At 37.6% G+C, this 22,622-nt stretch overlaps 4 protein-coding genes across 4 annotated transcripts in view; 2 read left to right on the top strand and 2 right to left on the bottom strand.

Moving 5' to 3' along the window:
- The window catches only part of LOC115632553 (venom dipeptidyl peptidase 4-like), a 78,572-nt gene extending 73,526 nt beyond the window's left edge, over nucleotides 1-5,046 (bottom strand). The window contains exon 1 of the mRNA XM_030529768.1: nucleotides 4,923-5,046. The gene's annotated coding sequence lies outside the window, so the exon portion shown is untranslated. The remainder of the gene's footprint in view (nucleotides 1-4,922) is intronic.
- A 1,387-nt stretch (nucleotides 5,047-6,433) lies between these two features.
- On the bottom strand, nucleotides 6,434-7,091 carry LOC115632988. Its single transcript, XM_030530305.1, has one exon. The coding sequence runs from the start codon at nucleotides 7,026-7,028 to the stop codon at nucleotides 6,684-6,686; it is 345 nt and encodes a 114-aa protein (XP_030386165.1). The 5' UTR covers nucleotides 7,029-7,091; the 3' UTR covers nucleotides 6,434-6,683.
- A 7,316-nt stretch (nucleotides 7,092-14,407) lies between these two features.
- On the top strand, nucleotides 14,408-20,452 carry LOC115632813 (putative leucine-rich repeat-containing protein DDB_G0290503). The gene is made up of 3 exons (XM_030530064.1): nucleotides 14,408-14,575; nucleotides 14,846-16,342; nucleotides 18,365-20,452. The coding sequence occupies exons 1-3, from the start codon at nucleotides 14,408-14,410 to the stop codon at nucleotides 20,450-20,452; spliced, it is 3,753 nt and encodes a 1,250-aa protein (XP_030385924.1).
- A 498-nt stretch (nucleotides 20,453-20,950) lies between these two features.
- Nucleotides 20,951-22,159, top strand: LOC115632932. The gene has a single exon (XM_030530225.1). It carries the CDS (start codon nucleotides 21,036-21,038, stop codon nucleotides 21,531-21,533), a length of 498 nt encoding a protein of 165 aa, XP_030386085.1. The 5' UTR covers nucleotides 20,951-21,035; the 3' UTR covers nucleotides 21,534-22,159.
- Nucleotides 22,160-22,622: the final 463 nt, after the last annotated feature.

The following is a 22,622-nucleotide window of genomic DNA, read 5'->3' as shown; positions in this document are numbered from 1 at the left end:
TTCAAAATTTATTGCGCACACTGAAATGATCGGTTTAGCTGACGCTGGTTTCCTGAAGGCCGAAGGCAGAGGAGAGGTGAAGTTACAGACAGAACTTTGTACCTTGGTGTTGTCAGATGTACTGTATGTACCGAAAATGAATGGCAACTTTATGTCCGTCAGCCGGTCAGTGCAAAAGAACAATGTTATACATTTTGGGCCACATTTTGCTAAAGTTATACAAAACGGCGAGTGTATACTGAAAGCGAATAAAGTTGGGAACCTTTATATGTTTCAAGGCAAACAAAATAGGTGTTATTCCGCAACTGAATCAGATGGTACATTGTGGCATAAGCGTTATGGCCATTTAAATTTTACCAGTCTGAAGGAAGTGATCAGCAAAGAGCTAGTGCGTGGTATTGGAAAGGTTGTTTTCCCAGACAACTTGAATTGCAAAACGTGTATGCTAAGCAAAATACATGTACAGCCATTCCCAAAGGTAAGCACTAACCGTGCCGAAGAGCTGTTGGAACTGGTTCATGCTGATGTATGCGGCCCATTCGACACGAAGTCACTTGCTGGATCCAAATACTTTCTGACCTTCATCGATGACAAGTCCAGGCGTATATTTGTTTATTTTTTGCGGAAGAAAGATGAAGTGTTCAGTAAGTTCGTCGAATTTAAAAACTTGGTTGAACGGCAAACAGATAAAAAGCTCAAATGTATTCGAACCGACAATGGAGGCGAGTTTGTCAACACAACATTCAACGGTTTCCTGAAACACCATGGTATTGCAAGGCAATTGACCGTGGCTTATACTCCGCAGCAGAACGGCGTGGCGGAAAGAGCAAACCGGACATTAACGGAGATGTCCAGATGCTTATTGGTGCAGTCGGGCCTAGGCGAGTCTTTGTGGGCCGAAGCAGTCAACACAGCAGTATACATAAGAAACAGATCACCTACCAGTGCACTGAACAACCTGACTCCAATGGAAGCGTGGACAGGTAAGAAACCCTGTGTTAGCCATCTAAAAGTTTTTGGTTCCATTGCAGTTGCACTTGCAAAGGGTCCCCGTAAAGGCAAATTCAAACCCAAAGGGCATGAGTACCGTATGGTTGGGTATTCGGTAGCAGCCAAAGGCTATCGGTTATACGACCCAGAGACGAGGACGATTGTCGAAAAACGAGACATTCTATTTGATGAGCGTTGTGGTGGTCATACCAATGAAGATACCGTTACGGTAGATTTTCCTGCATGCGAGGTTCAAGAGCATGTCACTCACACGGATGGTGACAGAAGCATCGACGACGATGACAGTGAGCACAGTTCTGACGACAGCAGCTCCAACGCATATGAGAGTGCAGTCGAAAAAGAAGACTCTGACGAGGATACTGTGAAGATTGGGCCAGGCCGGCCTAAAATTGTTCGAAATGGTAAACCTGGTCGTCCAAGAAAGCAATACAATGTGCTTGGAGCATTGGTTGCTAGTGACGTAATGGTTCCGACATCCTATGATCAGGCCGTTGGTAGCACACATGCAGTATTCTGGCAAGAGGCGATGCAAAAGGAATATCAGGCACTACAATCAAACGAAACCTGGCAGATGGCTGATTTACCAAAAGATCAGCGAGCAGTTGGTTGCAAGTGGGTATACAGCCTGAAACGTGACTCTGATGGAAAAGTCGAACGTTTCAAGGCACGACTCGTTGCTAAAGGGTGCTCCCAGAAGTATGGCGTGAACTATGTAGAGACGTTCTCACCCGTTTGCAGATTGGAAACCGTGCGGTTTATTTTGGCGTTAGCAGCGGAATTGAAGCTGTACCTTCACCAGATAGATGTGTGTACCGCCTATTTGAATAGCGACCTGCATGAAACTGTTTATATGAAGCAGCCACAGGGATACACAGATCCCAATAATCCAAGTAAGGCTTTATTGCTTAAAAAGGCAATATATGGATTGAAGCAGTCGGGGCGCGAGTGGAACTCCAAGCTCGATTGTGTACTACAAGGCATAGATTTTGTAGCATGTGAAAATGAACCGTGTCTTTACAAAAGGAACGGAAGAGGTGACTTATCATTAATCCTTGTTTATGTTGATGATATAATTATAGCATGCCGATCAAAAGAGGACTTGGCCAACATCAAGTCAGCCATTACAACATCGTTTGAATGTGTTGACAAGGGAGAGCTGCATTTGTTCCTTGGCATGGAAGTGCAGCGCGACGGTGAGCTTGGCGAAATTTCGCTAAGCAATTCGCAATACATCAAAGACATATTGCGTGAACATGGATGCGAGACCTGTAGACCTACAGCGACCCCACTGGATGCTGGTTTCCAAGTGATATGTACCAGCGAGCATTGTCAAAAGGTTGACATTGCATCCTACCAGTCTTCAATTGGCGAGTTAATGTGGCTGGCGCTTACAACAAGGCCAGACATATTGCATTCCGTTGCCAAGTTAGCTCAACGGAATCAAGATCCGCATGCAGAGCACCTAGTGGGTGTAAAACATGTGCTTCGATACCTGGCGTCAACTGTGGACCTGAAGTTGCACTACAAAGAGTGTGGACAACCCCTTACCGGCTATGTGGATGCAGACTGGGGTGGCGACCGCATCGATCGCAAGTCGTATACTGGCTATGTATACTACTTGGCTGGAGGACCCATATCCTGGCGATCTGAAAAGCAACGCAGCGTGGCACTTAGCAGCACGGAGGCGGAGTATATGGCTCTTTCAACTGCGTGTAAGGAGGCCATATACCTACGGCGTCTTATAGTGGAGATTGGCTGCGGTGACTCGAGTACTCCAACTATTCTTCATGGCGATAATTTAAGTGCTCAACAATTAGCTAAGAATCCTGTACACCATGAAAGAACAAAGCATATTGATATTAGATATCATTTTGCAAGACAGGTTGTAAACGAAGAACAAATTGTTTTACAGTATACATCAACCAATGAAATGATAGCTGATATTTTAACGAAAAATCTCCCTAAAGCGAAGCATGTTCATTTTACAAAGCTGTTAAATTTGATTTGAAAATTTTTGTAAAACATGTTTGCATTGAGGAAGGGTGTTGAAAATCAATACAAACATAAGTACCAATGCACGCATGTTAATATAAGCAGATAATAATCTTATGTTATCTACAAGTTATCTGTCACTGTTGCATACGAATGTAAGCATAAAGAATATGTATAGCAAAAGTGTCAGTCTCCAATAAAACTCTAAAGCGAACAGACGCACGGCGGTCCGCGACTATTGTCTTTTACTTTACTCCTACTGAGCCCTTCCCTTTTCAGCGAATATATAATCTATTCAATAAGATCTTCCGATATTATTTGGTATTCATTATTGCTGAGTATTCTATTTCATGAATATTTTTAAGCATTTATACACATTTAAAAACAACTATAAACGAGCATGCATGCCATGCAATTCACTTATAATGTTCGCTTGCATAAACTATTATTTTTCAATATTATCTTTTCATTGTTACTGTTTTTCAACAAGTTTTTTAGCTTTCCAACGTTATTAATACATTTTTGGAGATTTATTTATTTATGTAGTTATAAGGCATATACATAGATGTATGTTTTAATTTCCCATTGTGCTTGGGTGCAATTTATGATTTTTAAAAACATATAAAAATATACATTTTTGTATTTGTACGAGTATGTATATTTGTGTGCGTGTGGCAGCGCGTGTGATGCTTTTGTTTAGTTTTTGCTTTAACTTTTCACTATATGCAAATATTTGTTATGTTTACACTCTCTGTGTTTTCGATTCATAGGCAGAGTGAAATTTGTGCTGCATTTTTATGTATGTATGAAGGCAGATATCTGCACATACATATTTGCTGAGGTATAACAGTACATGTGTATTTGTTTTTATAAATTGGCTTCGTGTGAAAAACTGGAGTAACAAAAGTAACATATGTTGATGATTTTTACAAAAACGTTTATTTGTTGTAAGAGGGAGTACATTGAAAAATATTCACGATTGTTGATTAGATTTTAAATTGTACACTCTGAACACTTTTCACCTTTCTCACAATTTATTATGTCTTTTTTATTCCTTTTGCATTGTGGTGATTATTTAATTTATTCCAATCAACTAAAATGGTTTTATTAAAAAAACAAAAAGGAATGATTAACGAGAATCAGGTTCTTTCTTGTAAGCAGTTTTCTCTTTTATATTTGAAATTATTTTATGACTGCAATTAATTTGCATACTTGAATAAAAGCTAACAACTTTTTAGAATTACTTCGGAATTAATCATTTTAAAAAGTTATGAATTGCCACAAGTACGTTTTAATTAGCCTAATGCAAAACTTTCCATCACGTTATTTGCATATGCAGCCAAAACATTTTAGTCTCAGTCGCATCAGAAGTCATTGCACAACTTACGGGAGCCAAAAAAATGTCTCATGCACTTCTTGTTTTTCTTTTAATATACATATGCATATATTATATAAAATTGCGCTGCTTTTCGAGCCAAGAATACGTAAGGAAGACTTTGTTTATGTATGTGCTACCAGAATTTCTAGTATTTGATTTTGAATTTTTGCGTCGACGACAAAACGGCGGCAGCGTTCCACTTCCGGCTGCATGAACAAACAAATTCAAGTTTCAATGATAGAAAAAATGAAATGATACTTTGCAATCGTTTTCAGTTAAAACACAAAACTGGATTGCAACAAAGAATACAATATGTACATTTGTATGTGTGTTCTCGTATGTGTAGAGAAGTACTATATTTATAACAAATGTGTGGCAATTTATTGCGATTGCATAAAACCAGAGCACGGCGCAAACGTACAGAATTTTATTTAATTGTGTTGAAGAGATTTAAATCATTTCGATTTTTTAACTTAATTGATGAGCGGAATGCAACAACAAGTTTGAAAACAGCACGCAAGTTCAGAAATTCAACACTTACACAAAACAGACACACACGCAAAAAGACGCAAACTGTATTTGCGCTTTGACAAAGATGACGTCGATGACGACTGCGAATATGACAATACGATAGAGAGCCAAAAACCACGGAGACCGAACGAACCGCACGCGACGGCTAGCCAACGACAACTGAGCGAGTCCAGCATTTTTGAAAGCCCCAACCAGCGATAGCATGCGAGTATAAGTAAACGCATCCAATGTAAATGAGCAGGCCAGCTACAGTGCGACCTGCCATAGTTGAGACTTTAATAGTGTTTTGGATTTAGCCTTCACAAATTGAAATGTCAAGTATATATTAAATTATAATATTGAACATTTTATTAAACAAGAATAATGTTAAATGTTGTATTGACTTCAAAAGCCAATTTCGTTTCCCTACTATTATTGTCAACAGAATTATTTATAGTTGCACACGTGTAGTTCTTGTAATTATTTGCGCAATTGTGTTACTGAGTTGCTAGATTTCGAAGCCTTACTGTTCGCCCATTCGATGTGAGTGAACTTTGTGGAGCTTGCCGGCGAACGCGTATGCGCAGAGCAAAACAAACCAGCAATAAACGCGGTCGAAAGCAAAAGCGTTGAGTGCAATTCACTAATTTCACTAGTAGAGTGGAATACGAAAATGTGCTCGGAGAGAGAGTGAGAGAGAGAGAGAGAGAGCGAGAGAGCGGAGTACTCTGTGCCAGTAGCACAGTGTGTGAGTATGTTTTGTGCGTTCAACAGGTGTTTGCCATTCCGGGTTAGAGGTGTTAAGTTTCAACAGCGGTTGGGGTCACACTGTGCGTATGAGTTATTAGAGGAAGAGAGTAGACAAATTGCTTGTACGAGTTTAAGTTTGTGTGCTCGTCATTTTAATAGGTGCATAGCTAATAGACTATTCTGATCTCATGTTTTGCTTTCATTTAACAGATGATGTCTAATGGTTTTTATATGCTGATGTCAATGTGTCGTATGCGTAATATTTAACACCAACATACGCATATACTTTTTTTAGAGGCTTTCGTTGGTTTTCTTTCGTAGATCATGTTTCTAATTTATTAGTTTTTGTTGATTTTTATTATGAAATAGTTTAAAGATTCCTCTCGAGCTTACGCAAATTTCTATGCAGATTGGCTTTTGGTATGGAATATCTTGGCTTCTTGTGTACTTTAATGCTCTCAGAATTCTACATCTATCCAAATTACACTATCTTTGGGATACTAGGAACCAAATTTCAATTTTCAGTTTCCAATAGCTTGTAATGGAAAAATTGGAATTTAGAATATTATTTTTATATAAGGGAAAATATTATTCTTTATTTTTATAAGTATTTTATATTTTATATAAGCATTTTATTTTATATATGTAAACAAGATCACCACTTTGATAAGATAGTTTTTACGCATATATACATATATCTCCATTAAACATGTGCGATATGTAATATGATATATGAACATTTTGACAAAACCTTTTTGCATTAAATCGAATTGCTGTATTTTGATTGTCTTTTGTATCATTCTGCTCTTTAATTCTTAACAATTGTTGAACATTAAAAAATATATAAGCTACCAGTTGGCAGCAATGTGAACGAACAGTTTGAATTTATCTTGTGTTAGTTTTCAAATCCAGCCTCAATCCATAACTGTCCTGAAGTTGCGCCCAAGCCATCATTTGTGCGAGTTTCTTAACTATGTAGAGCTTACGTAGGTTTCCCAGCCAATTAAAGCGGAAGTAAGCTCGCATTCTTCATTTTCTTGTATTACAACTGAGCCATTTGTTCGGCCTCGTTCTCTGCTGGCTCGGCCAACTCGCCTTCAATCTGTAAGGGCTCTGCCGAAGACTGTTCAGACACGTTGTGCTCGACGGCAGCAACGTCATTCTCAGCCACATGCTCATCCAGGCGGTCCAGAGCAGTTTGGACGGTCTGTTTCATTTCCTTGAGTTTCTCGGTCAATGATTCGATGGTGACCAGGCTGGCGCGTGCACGCTCCAATGCGTTTTGAATGCGATCCCGCAAATTCTGATGCTCCAAACGCATATTGGTCGCATTCTCACGCATGCAACCCAGCATCATTATACGAAGCTCACAGTCAGAAGCGTCCATTGTTCGGAAATTGTATAGTACTGTTCTTGTTGTTGTTCTTGTTTATCGGCAGCTGTTTTGTGTGTCTGGCCGAGTTTAATTTACTTTGATGATTTAGATATGGCCTACCTGTTCATAATGTGGAAGCAGTTTTGAATTATTGAACGCATTCCTTATCATCAATTATGCACAACTATGCACACAAAAGGCTCAAGAGATGGTCTTATGAATTTATGAGAAATTAATTGGTGGCATTAACATTAGGTAGCATGATCAACAGTATAAAGCAATTAGTTCATTAGCTGATTAAGTCAACCTCTGTCCTCAACTATACGGTTTGGGCGGTCAGCAAATCAATGTCGCAATAATCATCAAATTATCAGCATAATAATCGTAATGCGAGTAATTTCGTTGACAAAGCAGACGAATATGCTGCTGGGCATTAAAAGCTTAGCTGCCAACACTCATACGCCCTGTGAGCCGCACTTTTATGGCATATTTATCGTCGGTGCTTCTTTGTGTCGCCCGCTCGGTGTGCCCCGCATTCATAATTGATTATCCTGTGGGTCGACATGTCCTTGGTATACGTTGTCCTCCTCGTCTGTCTGGCTGTCTATACACTTGGGTATCCGCGCGCTCTCCGGAATGAACGCTTTAGCTTAATGAACGCAAATGGTTTAATTTTCATTTTCATAGCGTCGACTAAAGGGCTTTTATTTGATTTCCTTTTGCCTCGTCAGAATTCGTCTCTTTTTTCCTACCTCGTAACTAAGAAAGAGGGAATTTTTTCTATACGTATACATTTCTTTATTTTGAAGTGCTAGAAAGAAATGTTAATTGGTTAAAGCTCGTGATTTTGGTTGGCACTTTGGTTTGGTTTTCAGTTCGCATTCGGGTGCTCTGTTAATGAGAAGCAAATACGAATCCTCTGGCTGCTGTGGCTTGTTGGCTCGTTTGAAGGACACCTCTGTTGTGGGCCATTGTATGCCTTAATTGGATTAATTGGTATGCTGCGGGCTTGAGGTCAGAGTTCCAGGTCAGTGTCAACGTGTGGGTCATTGCGTTTTCTTTCTCGGATCTTTTGTTTCACATTGCAAACAATTTGCGGCAAGTTTTCTGGTTCGCCAACAATTAGATGGGCCATCAGATATGAAAAGGGTTCTTGAATTAAAAACAAAAAAGGTTGTCAAGGTTCAGTTCTTCTTTTGAATTTGTTTAAAAATTGAATAATTTCAACTCTTTTTTTTTCAGTTGTATACACATTAATTATACAAATACAACTTGAACTAGAAACTAGTTTAATCTTATTTTAAATTGTATATTTATAATTTATATACATACATAAATTCGCACGGTCAATAGGGTGTGAAATATTTGAATTGATGATACTTGTATATTATATTTTATTTTCATTATATTTTACACATTTGCTTAATTAAAATATTAATTTCATATATTTTTCATCTGTGTGTTTTTCAAAGTTCTGTTTATGTCCTTTCTATGGATTCTGCAGATACAAAAGTTCAAAAAATCTCGATTTTTCCAGACTTCAAATTATTAAAATACATACCACATTCTTATCAGTGAAGTTTTATCATAACAAAAAAAAATTGTTGTCGGTTACAAAAATGTTTTGTGTAAATTACAGGGCTTCGTAAGAAATAGTGGTTTCATATAAATATCTCAAAACAGTGAGTTAAAAGAGGAGCAATTTTAACTCTTATTAAATTATTTCTCTGTGATTATTGTTTAACATTTTTGACATTTAACGTCAGGCTTTGCTCAATTAGGTTATTGATTGAATTGCTAAGAAAAATCTACTTAATCATAATAAAATATGCTTATTGAGCATAAATCACATCTCATCAATCACAAATCAATTTTAAAGGCTAATACTATAAGTAAACACACCCACACATACTAACTTACCCCTAACTAACTTTATTACTCGTGCCCATCCATCAAAGGCTTTCAATTACGTTTGAACAATTTTTATTGTGATGGAAGTTGATCGCTTATGTACACATAAATATATTTATATATATATACTCGTATATGTCTGTATATATTAGCGTAGGCGCAGCATCCACAGCCATGACAATGACAAACAAATCGGCTTAAAATTATTAATTAAAGGCTCGATGCCAAAAAGTGTTTGCATTTACTTTTGTGCATACTGAAGTGGGTAATCTACATACATATATATACTTGCACACATTTACATATAATATATACATATGTATGTGCTCTGCATTTGTAATTTTTGTGTAAAGTTTCTCACCAAGAAAAAAAAGAAGACAACTAACTGAAGCGCGTGCTTTTCCTTTTCGACACAAGCCAGTCTGCTCTTAAATTCCTGTCAGTACTGAGGCCTGTGTAGTACGTGTCTATATAATTTTGTGTGGGTGTGTGTGTGTGTGTGTGTGCGTGTGTGCAAACTAAGCCGATAATGCTTTGACAATTGTGTCATTGAGCATCGCTTTAGCTTTAGTTGACTTGGCTTAATACCCTTGACTTGCAATTTGCATGAAGGCTTAACTTTTGGTCGCTCCCTGTCATCACATCAATAGCTTTTACTTTTGGACACTCGAGCATTTTCCTCCAGAGAGAAAATATTAATGGGGTTAAAGCCAAGCTAATAGGATGAGAAAACTGTATATAACAAATTCTCTGCTAGATTATTCAAAACTTAAACAATTATCGTTTAAATTGTACAGTGTCTGCCTTAATAATGAATAGTTTTCCATACACGATTTATAATTTAGTGAACTAGATACTGAGCAATGAAATAAAGATACAAATGGGCTTAAAATAAGTAAAATGCCGCTGCTGAGATAAATAATCTTCTCTTTCGATTTGATTTTCTATGCGCATAGTAAAGGCTGTATTGAATACTTTTTATACGATACTTTCCAAAATTCATATATAGATTAAATATAGAATACTAGTTATGAGGAAGTAGTAATTTTTGAATTTTTTATCCTCCTCGGAGCATTCATTTTGATTTTTTCCTTCAGCAAAAAGCATATTACTTTATAATTTACTTTTGTTTTATTTTTTTCAAAAGTTACTGAAAGTATTAATGTATATCATCCTGTAAATATAAATTTTTTAGTTTTAAATATCACAATATTTAGGACTAGAAGAGGTGGAGAAACTTTTTATAATAAGCCACCAATGCTTAATAAAGCCAAGGGAACCAACGTAATTATTTATGATGTAAAATGTATACCAAATATAGCATTCATATATCCTAATATACTTGAAAAGTACTCTAAATAAATACTTACACAGTACAACAGATTGAAAATGAAGCATCTGTAGGCATCCAATTAACATCAAATGAAGAGCTCAGCATAAAGGGCTCGTTGACCCTTCCTTTAATTTAAAATTTCAAACATTTTCGTTTTTTCGCTCGATTTCCAAATCAAAACATTCTCTGCGAGAAGGGAAAAAAAAAACACTTTTGCGAAGTAAACAACAAGGAAAAAATGGAAAAAAGGAGCACCATGAACATTTTACAGCTGACTGGATGCTCTTTTATTAATTTTCAAGTGGGCAGGAAAATATTTTCAATAGCTACGCGCAAATATGTAGCCAAACAATTTTGATTGGAAATTGCGTTTAGCTAAATGTAATTGTAAAATGTTTTATTAATTTCCATAAGAGCCCAGCAACGATAGTTGCAAAATGTTTCCCTTCAATGCGCACTTGCCCTTGGCTAATAGTTTCAGGCTAAGCGGCAGGTAATTTGCTCAACTATGTAACCATTTGGCAAACTTTAAACAGCGAAAGGACCAAAAAACAGGCAGCTGCCTGTTATCCTGTCCGCCTGTCGTTTAAGGTGTCAACACGAACCGTGTGGAAGCTTCCGTTTCCTGGTGGTGGCAACTAAAACCCAAGTGCAGATTATGTAACCGCAAGTCAGACACTTGCCAGGCAAAAGTTCGATTGTCCTTCCTACCCTTCTTCTTTCATTTCTTCTCATAGTTAGTTTATAACTTTGCTTCTTCCCTGGCATGCCGATCTGTCCAATGTCTGGCGGTCTTCTTACCGACAGCCGTTCACTTGCCAGTCACGCTCACGGTATTCCGCGTAAAGTTTTCATTGCAATTTGAAAGCTGCGCTTCATTTTCATACGTAAGTATAGACATATGCACTTGTCTAAAGAATTATCAGAGGGCAGGTCAATAGGTGTTGAAATGCTCACAAGATGCTTTTGGTGTTATATCAAACAACATATTGCGATAACAGGCATAACCCCGACTGACTGACTGATGTAAGGCGGGCGAATTTAAACATAGAGGTACTGTATATAACGTAGTTTTATTATTATTTAAAAAGCCATTTGGAACTAACAACAATAGAGGTGCCTTGGGCCGAAGCAGGAAAGCAATGTTTCCTTTCAACCCTAAGTCTTTTATATACTTGGCTCTATAACTTCTAACATAGTAGGGCTGTATAACTTGGTTATAGGCAAGAACAGCAACTAACTTCCTGTATAACTGAATAATTTCATGACTTAGAACGTTACTCAGCGCTTTCTGTTTAAAATGTATCCTTCTGAAAAAGGCACTTGGGTAGACTTTCAATATCCGGTTTATTCAATTTAAGTAAGTATTACAAATAATGGAATAGGTCTTGAAATAGTTTCAATTGATCAATGAATAATAAGGCTATAATTTGTGCTATGGGCACTATTGTTTTGTTCGGTTAACATTTTATTAAAACAAAAAAATCAGAATAAATGTCCAATGTTCAGTCAGCTTAGTTAGTCCAATGCTTATCCCGACCTATTTGAAGCAGTTAAATATTGAACTTCTGCTATTAAATGATTTAATTATATTCCAATATTCACGCTATTTTGTCATACTTTTTTAGAACCACAAGAATAATAAATTGATAATTGAATTAAACTTATTACTACTTGACACAAATAAAAAGAAAAAAATGGTTAATAGAAGAATTTTCGATTTGAAATAGAAATATTTCCTTTCAAAACATAAAAAAAGTATTATCTTTTACAACAAAACAGTTTTCAAAAGCCCTTTTAATGAAATTAATCTTTACGTATTGTTCATTCGCCATGTTTTTCAGATTTAGCAGCAGTTAAATACTTATTATAATAAGAAAAATTATATAATTGTTAATATTTAATAATCAATTAAGGAGAAGAAATGGAAAATAATTAATTAAATGAATTTGCCAATTTATTGGTCCACCCTCGAATGTTTATGTGCAGTTGGAATTGATTTTTGAAAAGTTTCGTTCTACACTTCCGGTGGCGTAAACTGCACGTGCATGACTTGTGCTTTGGGTTACGCATACGCCGTGTATGCAGGACGCTTAATTAAAGTGAGTTTGTGGCTGCTGGCTGAAGTCTCAATTGCTGGGCAAACGGGAATTCGCGACCAAGTCGTTGAAAATGTTGCCGACGCAACGTTAGGAAAATTACTAAAATGAAATGTTTGTCAAACGTAGCGCAAAAAGTTTTCTTTATTTATTTTTTTTTTGAAGCGATTTCATTTTACGGTTTTTTCGATTTAATTTTTGTGCTTTGCTTTATTTCTGTGTGCGTTTCTGTATATATATGTGTGTGTGTGTGTGTGTCTATGCTGCGCAGCTATGTTTGCGTTTGTGAAATTGTTTTCTATTTGAGGTTTGCCGTCTCCTTCGTCGCTGGGACATAGTAGACAGTCGGACGGACAGACCTTTAGTCCCATGTTGGGTATCTGTTTCAAGAGCGCGACTGTGCAAAAATGGCGGCACGCAGGCAGCAAACAGTTGAAACGCAAGCCCCCACCTTTCGCTCTGTGGCTTCAGGTACTTAGATGCTGGCTTCGGCGACGGACTGTGCCGGGATGGGGAAGGGTGTTGGTGTTTCAAATGGCGTTGAAAAATGCATGTTGGCACTTTTTTGTTGCTAGTTGCCGAGCTATGTTCCGCAATTCTTGGTGAATGTCTGTGTGGGGGGCTGCTTATGGCAATGTTTGCGGCCTTAGGGAATATAATTTATTGAGCATTTCTTTTAATTATGCACATTTCCAACTTTATACTAAAATACTTCCCGACTTGAAAAATTAGCCATTCTTCGTATGAGAATTAGTTGTAGTGATAAAGAAAAAGTTATTAAGTTCCTAAACAAACACATCATAAAACATATTTTGAACAGTATTTAAAGAAATCTATTCCATTATTTTTCATAGCTCCTTTAACGATTTTTTGCGTGAGTTTGTCTACGTTTTTTTTTTGTCAATCAATGGTTGTTGTTAAAAAATTAAGCGTTGTCGCATAAAAATAACGATGCGTAGTTATTTACAAAAATTAATTTTTCATAGAAAACATTCCCATATAAGGGGGAAAGTCGACAGCAATATTTTAAAACAAAAAGTTTATAAATTAAAATATGCTTTCATAGTACAATACTTGACGCACTATCAAAAAATCATAACAATAATTATCTTAATCGTAACTTTTAATTAACTTTCCTGCCTTTCTGAGATTCTATAAATTGCATTTTAATTTCAAATCGAAAAATCCTTAACGCTTTAAAAAATAAAATTTGCTCTTAAAATATTTGAATATTTTAATACCCTGTACCTAAAAGGTGAAAGGGTATACTAGTTTTTAATAAGATTATAGGTTTTCTCATAATATATAGAACGTTAGTTCCTCGTGCTCTATAAATGGTCCAGTAACTTATTTATGTAGAGAATTATTTTTTGACTGTTTGCCCCGACTGAGATGATTAAGGGGTTCTTATGTTGTTTTATATTATGTTTTATTTCGTATTATGTTAATGTACTATTTTTAAAGGTCATAATAAAGTCAAGGAGCTTTGAAGTGACGACCCTCCAAAACAATATTTTCAACGTTTTATTTTTGGTTCGATAGACATTCCTTGCTTCCTATTAGCACTATAGAGAAAATAAAATAAAGTTTGATATTAGGAGGGAGCTCCAATAAAAATCCCAAAAAAAAATCCAATACATATGTTTTTTATGTCTATGTTGGAAAAGTTCATGTTTTAATCATTTAAAATGAATGAATGAATTAGAATGAACAAATTCTTCCCTAATTTCAATGTAAAAGATATTGGACTACTTTTTAATAATAATAAGTATTTAATTTTTCTAATACATATTTCTTTCAAGTCAACACTTCTATTTAAAAAACTCAGAACTATTTCTAGAACACCTCGTTACAAATGCTCAGCATGAAAATCGATTTGTATTGGAACTAGAATGTGTTCTGTGAACAGCAATGAGAACGCTCAGTATTGGTTCAATTCTTGTTATTGCCTGTTGATGAAACGCTTAAAATAATAAAGATGGTACGTTGTTGTAATCATAAAAATCAATGGCACTCTAAACGATTACTTCCTCAATGCGTAGCATTCCATGACGTCAGCAAAGACGCTGTTGCAGGTGTTATTGTGTTCGGTCATTGGCAGAGTGTCGTCTGAAACAGACCAGAAATTGCTCAATAGTCGAAGTACTGTGGAAAGACCCTCGGAAATGGAATGCCACAATAACGAGGAAGTAGCACGGTGGATCAACGACCAGGTTGTAAGCACGGCTAAGATGGCGCGTTTTAATCAAAGAATCGGCGAGCTCCTTAGATCGTTCAACGAAAGTTCTCCCCAGAAGTTTTGTTGTTTTTACGAGCCATACACGATTAAAAGGATTTTCAAAAACATCGAGAATTCGGGTAGAGGAAATGACACGGAGCTGACTGAGTCTGCAAACCAATGTGTAGAGCTAGGAGAAAATTTAGATACCATTTTGGAATCTATGAAGAAGCTCGTAACGAAACGATTGTCAAATTGTTGTGACCAGCTACTCGAAAGTCTGACAAAAATAAGGGGAGATCTGCTAGAAAAACTAAAAGAATTACAGAAAAAGGCAGAGCAGCTCTCCCAAAAGTTTCAAAAGGATAAACATGAGCTAAAAGATAAGCAAACCGAATTAGAGAAACAGTTGAAAGAGGTGGATGATCGCATAGAAAAGTTGGAGCGTGAGGAAAGTTCTTCTACAAATTCTACAAATGGTACTGCAAGTTGTTGTGAAGAGATTCAAAAGAAACTTCATAAGCTGATTGACGAAGTAGAAGCAGAGAAAAATGAGACGAGGAAGAGAGCCAATCAGATAAAAGAACATATTCAGAACATGCAAAAAGACCAGAAAGAGCAAGATGGTCAAATAATAAAAATAAAAGAAACCGTAGAGATACGTGATGAAACCTTAAAAAAGGTTTACAAGAATTGTGAAAAGAACTGCGAGCCTGATGGAGAAGAAAAAAATATATGCAATGCTGACCAATTGGAAGCAAGAGTTGCAAGACTGGAGAAGCAAATTCAGGATCTTCTAAACCAAGAAGGTAAACTAACGACGGCCATGGGCATTAAGAACAACCAGAGCTTAACTCCTTGTAGAGGTTTGCAAGAGAAGGTAGCCCAGCTTAAAAAACTGCACGATCAGCTGGAAAATATTCAAGCTGGCAAATGTAATTCCAATAAGGAATTCAAGGCGCGCATTAAGGACTTGGAGCAACAACTGCAGGACCTGGAAGCTCAAATGGAGAAGGCCAAGAGCTGTTGCAAACGCTTGGAGGAGCTGACTAAGCACGGAAATGAGTTGCACCTAAATCTTAAAAAAATGAACAACAACTATGGCTTGCGAATGAAAGAACTAGAGAGCGATATGAAAGACTTGAAAGATCGTCTCGATGCAGCAATGCAGCGAACTAAAGATCTTAATTCCACAAAACTAGGTAATCAAAGCGAAGCCAAAGATCTCAGAAATCGAATAGAACAGCTGCAAAATTCGTTGAATGAAATCAAAAACAATCTGGAAAATCTTTCTCTGAATGCTAGCGATATACGTGAGCAGCTCGATAAGTTGCGTAAAGATGTGGAGGAAAAATTCGGAGACTTTAATGGTCTGTTTGTGGCACATACTGAGGCCGTTGAAGAGTTCACCAAAAATATTGAGAGCCGACTGGGTGATCTGGAAAACCGCTTAAGGAACAAATATGACAAAAAACTGGAAGAGGTTCTTCAACGATTGACGCGTCTGCAAAATATATACGATGAACTGGTAAGACATGGCGAAAAATTGTTGGAATTTCAAAAGCGTATCGACGAAATGGAGAGCAAATTAAAATCTGCTTTAAGTAAGCTGCAGGAAATGGACGAAAAAGTAGAAAAGTGCTCTAAAATTTGTGCCAATTCACCTCTACTTCAAGAAGTATTAAGGCGCTTGGAGGCTCTGGAGCAAAAAGTTGCAGATGGCAGTATATTTACGACACCAAAGCCTCCAAGACCGACCCAAAAGGCATACAGATATTCGATACCCATCGGAGCTATTGCAGGCAGACCAGCACCTACAAAACGTAGGGGCTGAATACGCCAGTAGCTTGTCTATCCATTTTTTTTAAACTTTAAATAAACTATAGCCTCCAGAGCTTCTTCAAAATATACAATTTTCAAAAATATGGCACTGTCAACATTTTTGGGAATATTATAAATATATCCAACCTGTAAAGCGTGGTTTAGGAGTTCCAACTAATACTAGAAATAAAAACACTATAATCAGATTCTTCTTTTATGCAACTGTAATAGACATCTCTCTATACTTTTAGCTTTTAAAATAACAGATAAATATATTCAATGAAATATTGATATGTTGAATAAATATACAAGATATATGAATATATAAACTCTATAGCTTGTACGGGTCTTCAAAGGAAATTAGTACAGCTTAACAAAACATTACTATCATCTGGAAAATAGAGTGTCAATACTTTGGTGCAAGAGCTCCGGGATCAGTACAAGATATATGAATATATAAACTCTATAGCTTGTACAGGTCTTCAAAGGAAATTAGTACAGCTTAACAAAACATTACTATCATCTGGAAAATAGAGTGTCAATACTTTGGTGCAAGAGCTCCGGGATCAGTACAAGATATATGAATATATAAACTCTATAGCTTGTACGGGCCTTCAAAGGAAATTAGTACAGCTTAACAAAACATTACTATCATCTGGAAAATAGAGTGTCAATACTTTGGTGCAAGAGCTCCGGGATCAGTTCAAGAGCCTTAAGGGAGCTAGCCAAGGACAGGTAAACCGGCATAAACATGCTTATAAGTCGAAGAATTATCACATGTCCTTAAAATTACTGTCCTATAGTTTAGTTTATAGTTCGATCGGTTTTTTAAAAGTGTATGCCAATATAGACTTGATATCAAATCGATGTAATATTTATATTACCACTAAAATGTTAGAAAAATATATCGTTATTTTTGTGTAGATTGGAAAAACTAATAACATCATTATCTAATAAATGCTTGTCAAGCATGCATGTTGCAATGTCCTTTTGTCCGATTTAAACATGATTTCTCCAATTGGATTGTTATGAAATTTTTCCACACAGTTTCCTTTTAGACGCATATAATATGCGTAGAATCCTATACTATATGTAGAGGAGCTGTAATATAAGCAATATGATTTATATGTTAGTTTTTGTATCAAAACTCTTTTATTTCCAAAGATTTGAGAAACGATTGCATATTATGAATGTTGATGTCATATCTTTTGGTTGTGCATCTAAAAAAAATAGGTAAATTATTTTTTCTAATTAAAGATCAAATAGAACGAAAACAGCATATACTACAAGTATATAGGATATATAGTTTTTGGTCCATGGTCATATATGGAATGCATAGCATATATAGCTTCGGGGTAGGTGAGTCTATTTTATTTCTAGAGTTAGTGTGAAACTTCTCATCAATCTTTAGCTCTTATATTATCCGACGAAAATCAAGGCTCTGACCATTTTTATTTAGACGTTGGCACTAAAAAGATAATGTAGAAATCGCAATTGTGATCAATTCTAATCTTGGCAGAAAATAAAGCTGAATAGTAATAAATTAGAATAGAATTTTTATAGAGGACAAACTTTTTGCGGAGACAGGTTTACAAACTTTTTGAAATTATTTGGTTTTAATTCGCTGAAGCTCAGGGGTTGCTCAGACTTAAAATAAGTCAAGTTAATTTAAATAAAGCCGATTAAAAAGGTCACATTGAAGACAAAAGAATTGAACCACTAGTTGGAAGAATTATTGAACATTTTTAATAACACCCCTCGTTGCAAATGTTTAGCATGCAAATCGATTCACTGCAAGAAGCAGCTCGCGCTCTAAAGAGTCAATATTTGCGCTCAGTCCAACTGTATAACTTGGAATAAATGGACACTGGACCGCAAATAGGTCGCACTCGGTACGTAATGGTGAGTAATTTGTACCAAAGGGAATGAATGAAACACTAAACAATATCTCATGTGCAATCCATAGCTATTCATGACGTCAGCTTTAATGACGATTTCGTCTTTCGCGAAGTGTTGGTTGCTGCTGCTGCTGTTATCGCTGCCGAGTGGCAGTGCGGCTTTTCGATTGAATCTGTATGGCTGGTCCGGCTACTTCGTGCCGCATGGAGTGGCGCCGTCCGCAGTCGCACCACGAAGCCAGACACACATGACGGAAAAGGAGTGCCACGATTACAATGAGATTGCGCGCTGGATCAACGACGGCTTGGTACAGACGGCTAGACTGACGGACTTCAATCAGCGTCTGGGGAAGATGCTCGGATCGCTGAATGTCAGTGCTACGCAGGAGCATTGTTGCTTCTATGAGCCGTACACTATGAATAGAATATTCGAGGACATCAACAGTTTGGCCAAGGTTAATGGAACGACGAAACCAAGTGGGGACCTAGGACAAGATTTGGACACCATGCTGGATGCCATGAGAAAGCTTCTAACGAAGAGCTTCTCGATTTGTTGTGAGCAGCTACACGAAGAATTGATGAGACTAAAAGAGGATCTATTAGCAAAACTAGAGGACTTGAAGAAAAATGCAGAGCAGCACGCCGACATGTCTGCAAAGGATAAGCTGAAATTGAAACAAAGGCAAGCCGATTTGGAGAAACAGGTAAAGGATGTGATGGATCGCATGGAGAAGTTGGAGCATGAGAAAAACACAACTGCGACCGAAGTTGCTGCCAATGCGAAATGTTGTGAAGAGCTAGAAAAGAGATTGCACGAATTGAATGAGAAACTGCAGAAGGAAAAGAATGAAGCGCATAAAAAGGCTTCACAGGTAGAAGAACAGGTCCAGGACTTGCAGAGCCAGCAAAACCAGCAATCGAGTAAAATAGCAAACATCAAAGATACCGCCGAGAGACATAATGAGACAATAGAAAACGTGTATGAGAAATGTGAGAGGACATGCGGCCCTGATAAAGGAAGTACAAACGCGAATTTATGCAACACCGACCAACTGGAAGAGAAAATCACTAAGCTGGAAAAGCAGGTGCAGGATCTTCTAAACCAAATAAATCAACTAACGACAGTGGCAGAAACTAACAATGGTAAGAGGAACCACACTTTAAATACCTGCACAGATCTTCAAGAGAAATTGGCCGAGTTGCCAAAGCTTTACGAGCAGTTAGAAAATATTCGAGCCGGAATATGTGAGGCCAATGAGCAACTCCAGGAGCGTATCAAGAACTTGGAGCAGCAGCTGGAGGACTTGCAAGCACAATTGGAAAGGACCAAAGATTTTTGCAGCCGCATCGAAGGTCTGGCCAAGGACAGCGAGCAGGTGCGCCAGAATCTTGTGGAATTGAATAACAGCTACGATTCGCACATAAAGCAACTGGAGGGCGATATGGGAGACTTAACAAAGCGTCTCGATGCGGCAATGGAGCTCCTCAAGCACCTCAATGCCACAAGTCAGGTTGGTCAAGATGCCGAAAAGGATCTTGAGCATCGTATTGAGAAGTTGCAAGCCGAACTTAATAAGACCAAACTGGAATTGAATCCTATCAAGGATATTGCGAGCGATTTGCTTGAACAACTCCAAAAACTACAGCATGATACAGAGGAACAATTTGCCGATCTGGCAAACATTTTGATCGCGCACATCCAGGACACCGAGGAGGTAAACAGAAAACTCGAGCAACGATTGGACGAAGTGGAAAAGAAACTGCAACAAAAATATAATAAAAAACTGGAAGAGATTCTTCAACGATTGACCCGCTTGGAAAAATTATACCAGCAACTAATGAAAGATATGAACGATTTGTCGGACTTGGAGAAACGAATCGAGGAGCTTGAAAAGCAACTTAATGATGCGCTGGAAAAACTGAAAGGACTGGAGGATAAGGTGCGGGCCTGCACTGATAAATGTGCGGACTGGGATAAGCTAAATGATATTTTGGCACGATTAGAGAAACTGGAGAAATATATTAAAGAGCAGAATCCGCTCGCAATTACGCATCGTCCTGCACGTAGAACAACAAAAAGAGTTAGTTGGGTTGGTGGAATAGATGCAAATGAAGATTTGCAATACAGGAAACATCCCAATATTGTGTACGAATAAATCAATTTTATATTAACTTGTAATCTCATTTTCAACATACCCGTATGTGCGTCAGTGTACTTCTGTTCTTAAGGGGTGATCAGAGATTTGTGTAACAATGTTTAATGGTATTAAAAAGGCTTATTATTTCTTTTTATTATTATTATTATTATTATTTCTTTTACTCCATCAAATCAAATGATATTTTAGCATGAATACTGGCAACTAAAAATTAAAAATGTTCATAAGCAAATCTTTGAGGAATAACTACAAATACTGGCGAGTTGAGGCCACTTTATACCGATTTAAACCTAATCTTGTACGCTACATTGTCCATTTTATGACTTTAAAATAGACTATAAAATATAGGCGTTTAGCACTGTTTTCAAAATCAGGTTGTTCATGTTGAGATCTTTATGATTTTGGCTTGCTTTTGAAATAAGTGTCATTTCTTACTTCAAATCATATTCAAAAGTCAACCAGTTTTTTTTGTTATAACTTAAATTTCTGAACGAGTCTTTCAATTCCACACGCGCCTATCAGCAGCGCACACTTCCACACACATATACATTTACTAGCAGACAGACAATTATTGAGCCAAACAATGAGCGGTTCCGAGGATAACGAAATCGATCGAGCATTGATCATCTGCCAGTCGGTGGAGAGCAGCTTGGTAGCGTGTCTACGAACGGTGCAACGGCTGAATGAGAAATATAATGCGCCCGATCGTTACAAAATCGATATGAAACCGTTTGATACAGATCTCTCCTTTGCAGCCACGGATAATGCGTCGCTATTCTCCGAGTCCACAAGCATTTCCCTCTCGAGCATTTCCAATCTAACTGTGGACACCAGTTCGCTTGCCACAAGCACCAGCGCGAGCATTGACGAGATCTGCCCCAAAGTTGTGGGCCGCACCACCCGCGAGTTGGACGACTCGTATGTCTACTTGAAATGGAAATGCATTAAGGTGCGGCGGGACATGGAGGCTGCTTTGGCGCATGCGCAACGTCTGGCGGCACGCTCCAGTCGACAGAAGCGTCTGAAGCACACCATGTTGCACAATGCTTGGTGCACGTTCAAAATAACGTGCGTGCATTGAAGAGTGTGGTCCCAGCACTCGCTCTCTTTGCCACTTTTCCGCATTTTATTAAAAATTACTGTCACCATTAAGTGTTCAACTTTTTGCAACTTTCAAAACTCATTTGGCTGACATCAGAGTGACGCAAAGTTTTCACGGCATAGACATGGACATGGACAAGCAGATGGACAAGGAGATGGAAGTGGACGTGGACGAGGACGTGGATGGGGCAGAAGACGTACTCGTATATAAATACGCGACACTGGCTGCGTGTTCCACAAGTTTTTCAGCAGTTTTTTTTTCATTTTCATCGCGCACTTGCGCTCTCTCTCCCCCCTGTACTCGTAATGATGATAAGACTAAGAAAATGTGTTACAACATGTTTATGGGGCTGACAATGGAAAAGGCAAATAGTCGCATGTATGGAAAAATATGAGAAATTGCCGAGCGCAAGACAGCAGTGGGAAAAGTTCAGATAATGTAATGCAAAAGTGCCCGGGCGGAACTTTTGCATAGAACGAGCAACAAGAACAAGAACAACAACAACAACAAGAACAGCAGCAAGGACAACAGCATGGCAACTTTCCTGTTTTTTCATCGTGTTTCTTGTTTAGCTCAAAACACATTAAAAAAGTAGCATAATATTTGTGCTTCACGTTGCTGCTACATTTTTCTTATAAACTGAAGGCAGACATGCTGTAGCAAAGGGGCAATCGACACACACACACATACACCCAGACACTTGTTACACTTTGTTAGTGGGTCCATAAGGGCAGGAACTGGCGAGCTTTGTTGGTCGACTACAGGGACATAAAACAGAAGTTTGCAGATTTAAAGAAATGTGAATAAAGAAGTGAAGTGGGCTTCAAGGGGTTACGCAACTTATTTTAAGCATTTTACTTCATTTTTCTGGGGCATGAGGTTACCCATGGGACCACGACATATGCCTTGGGACTTCTTCTATTTCTCTGCTTGAGGTTTTAAATTGAGTTTAAGGATAACCCTAAGTGTAACTGGCATTAATCATATGCTGGTGTATGTTAAGAGTTGTTGGGGTTGGGGTGTTGTGAATAGCAGAAACGCAAAAAATAAGAGGAATGTTGTTGTATG

The sequence above is a fragment of the Scaptodrosophila lebanonensis genome, unplaced genomic scaffold (assembly GCF_003285725.1).
Source record: "Scaptodrosophila lebanonensis strain 11010-0011.00,11010-0021.00 unplaced genomic scaffold, SlebRS2 tig00001415-arrow-pilon, whole genome shotgun sequence".
NCBI lineage: Eukaryota > Metazoa > Arthropoda > Insecta > Diptera > Drosophilidae > Scaptodrosophila > Scaptodrosophila lebanonensis.
The sequence above is the reverse complement of the archived record's forward strand: the minus strand, read 5'-3'. Positions and strand labels throughout refer to the sequence as shown.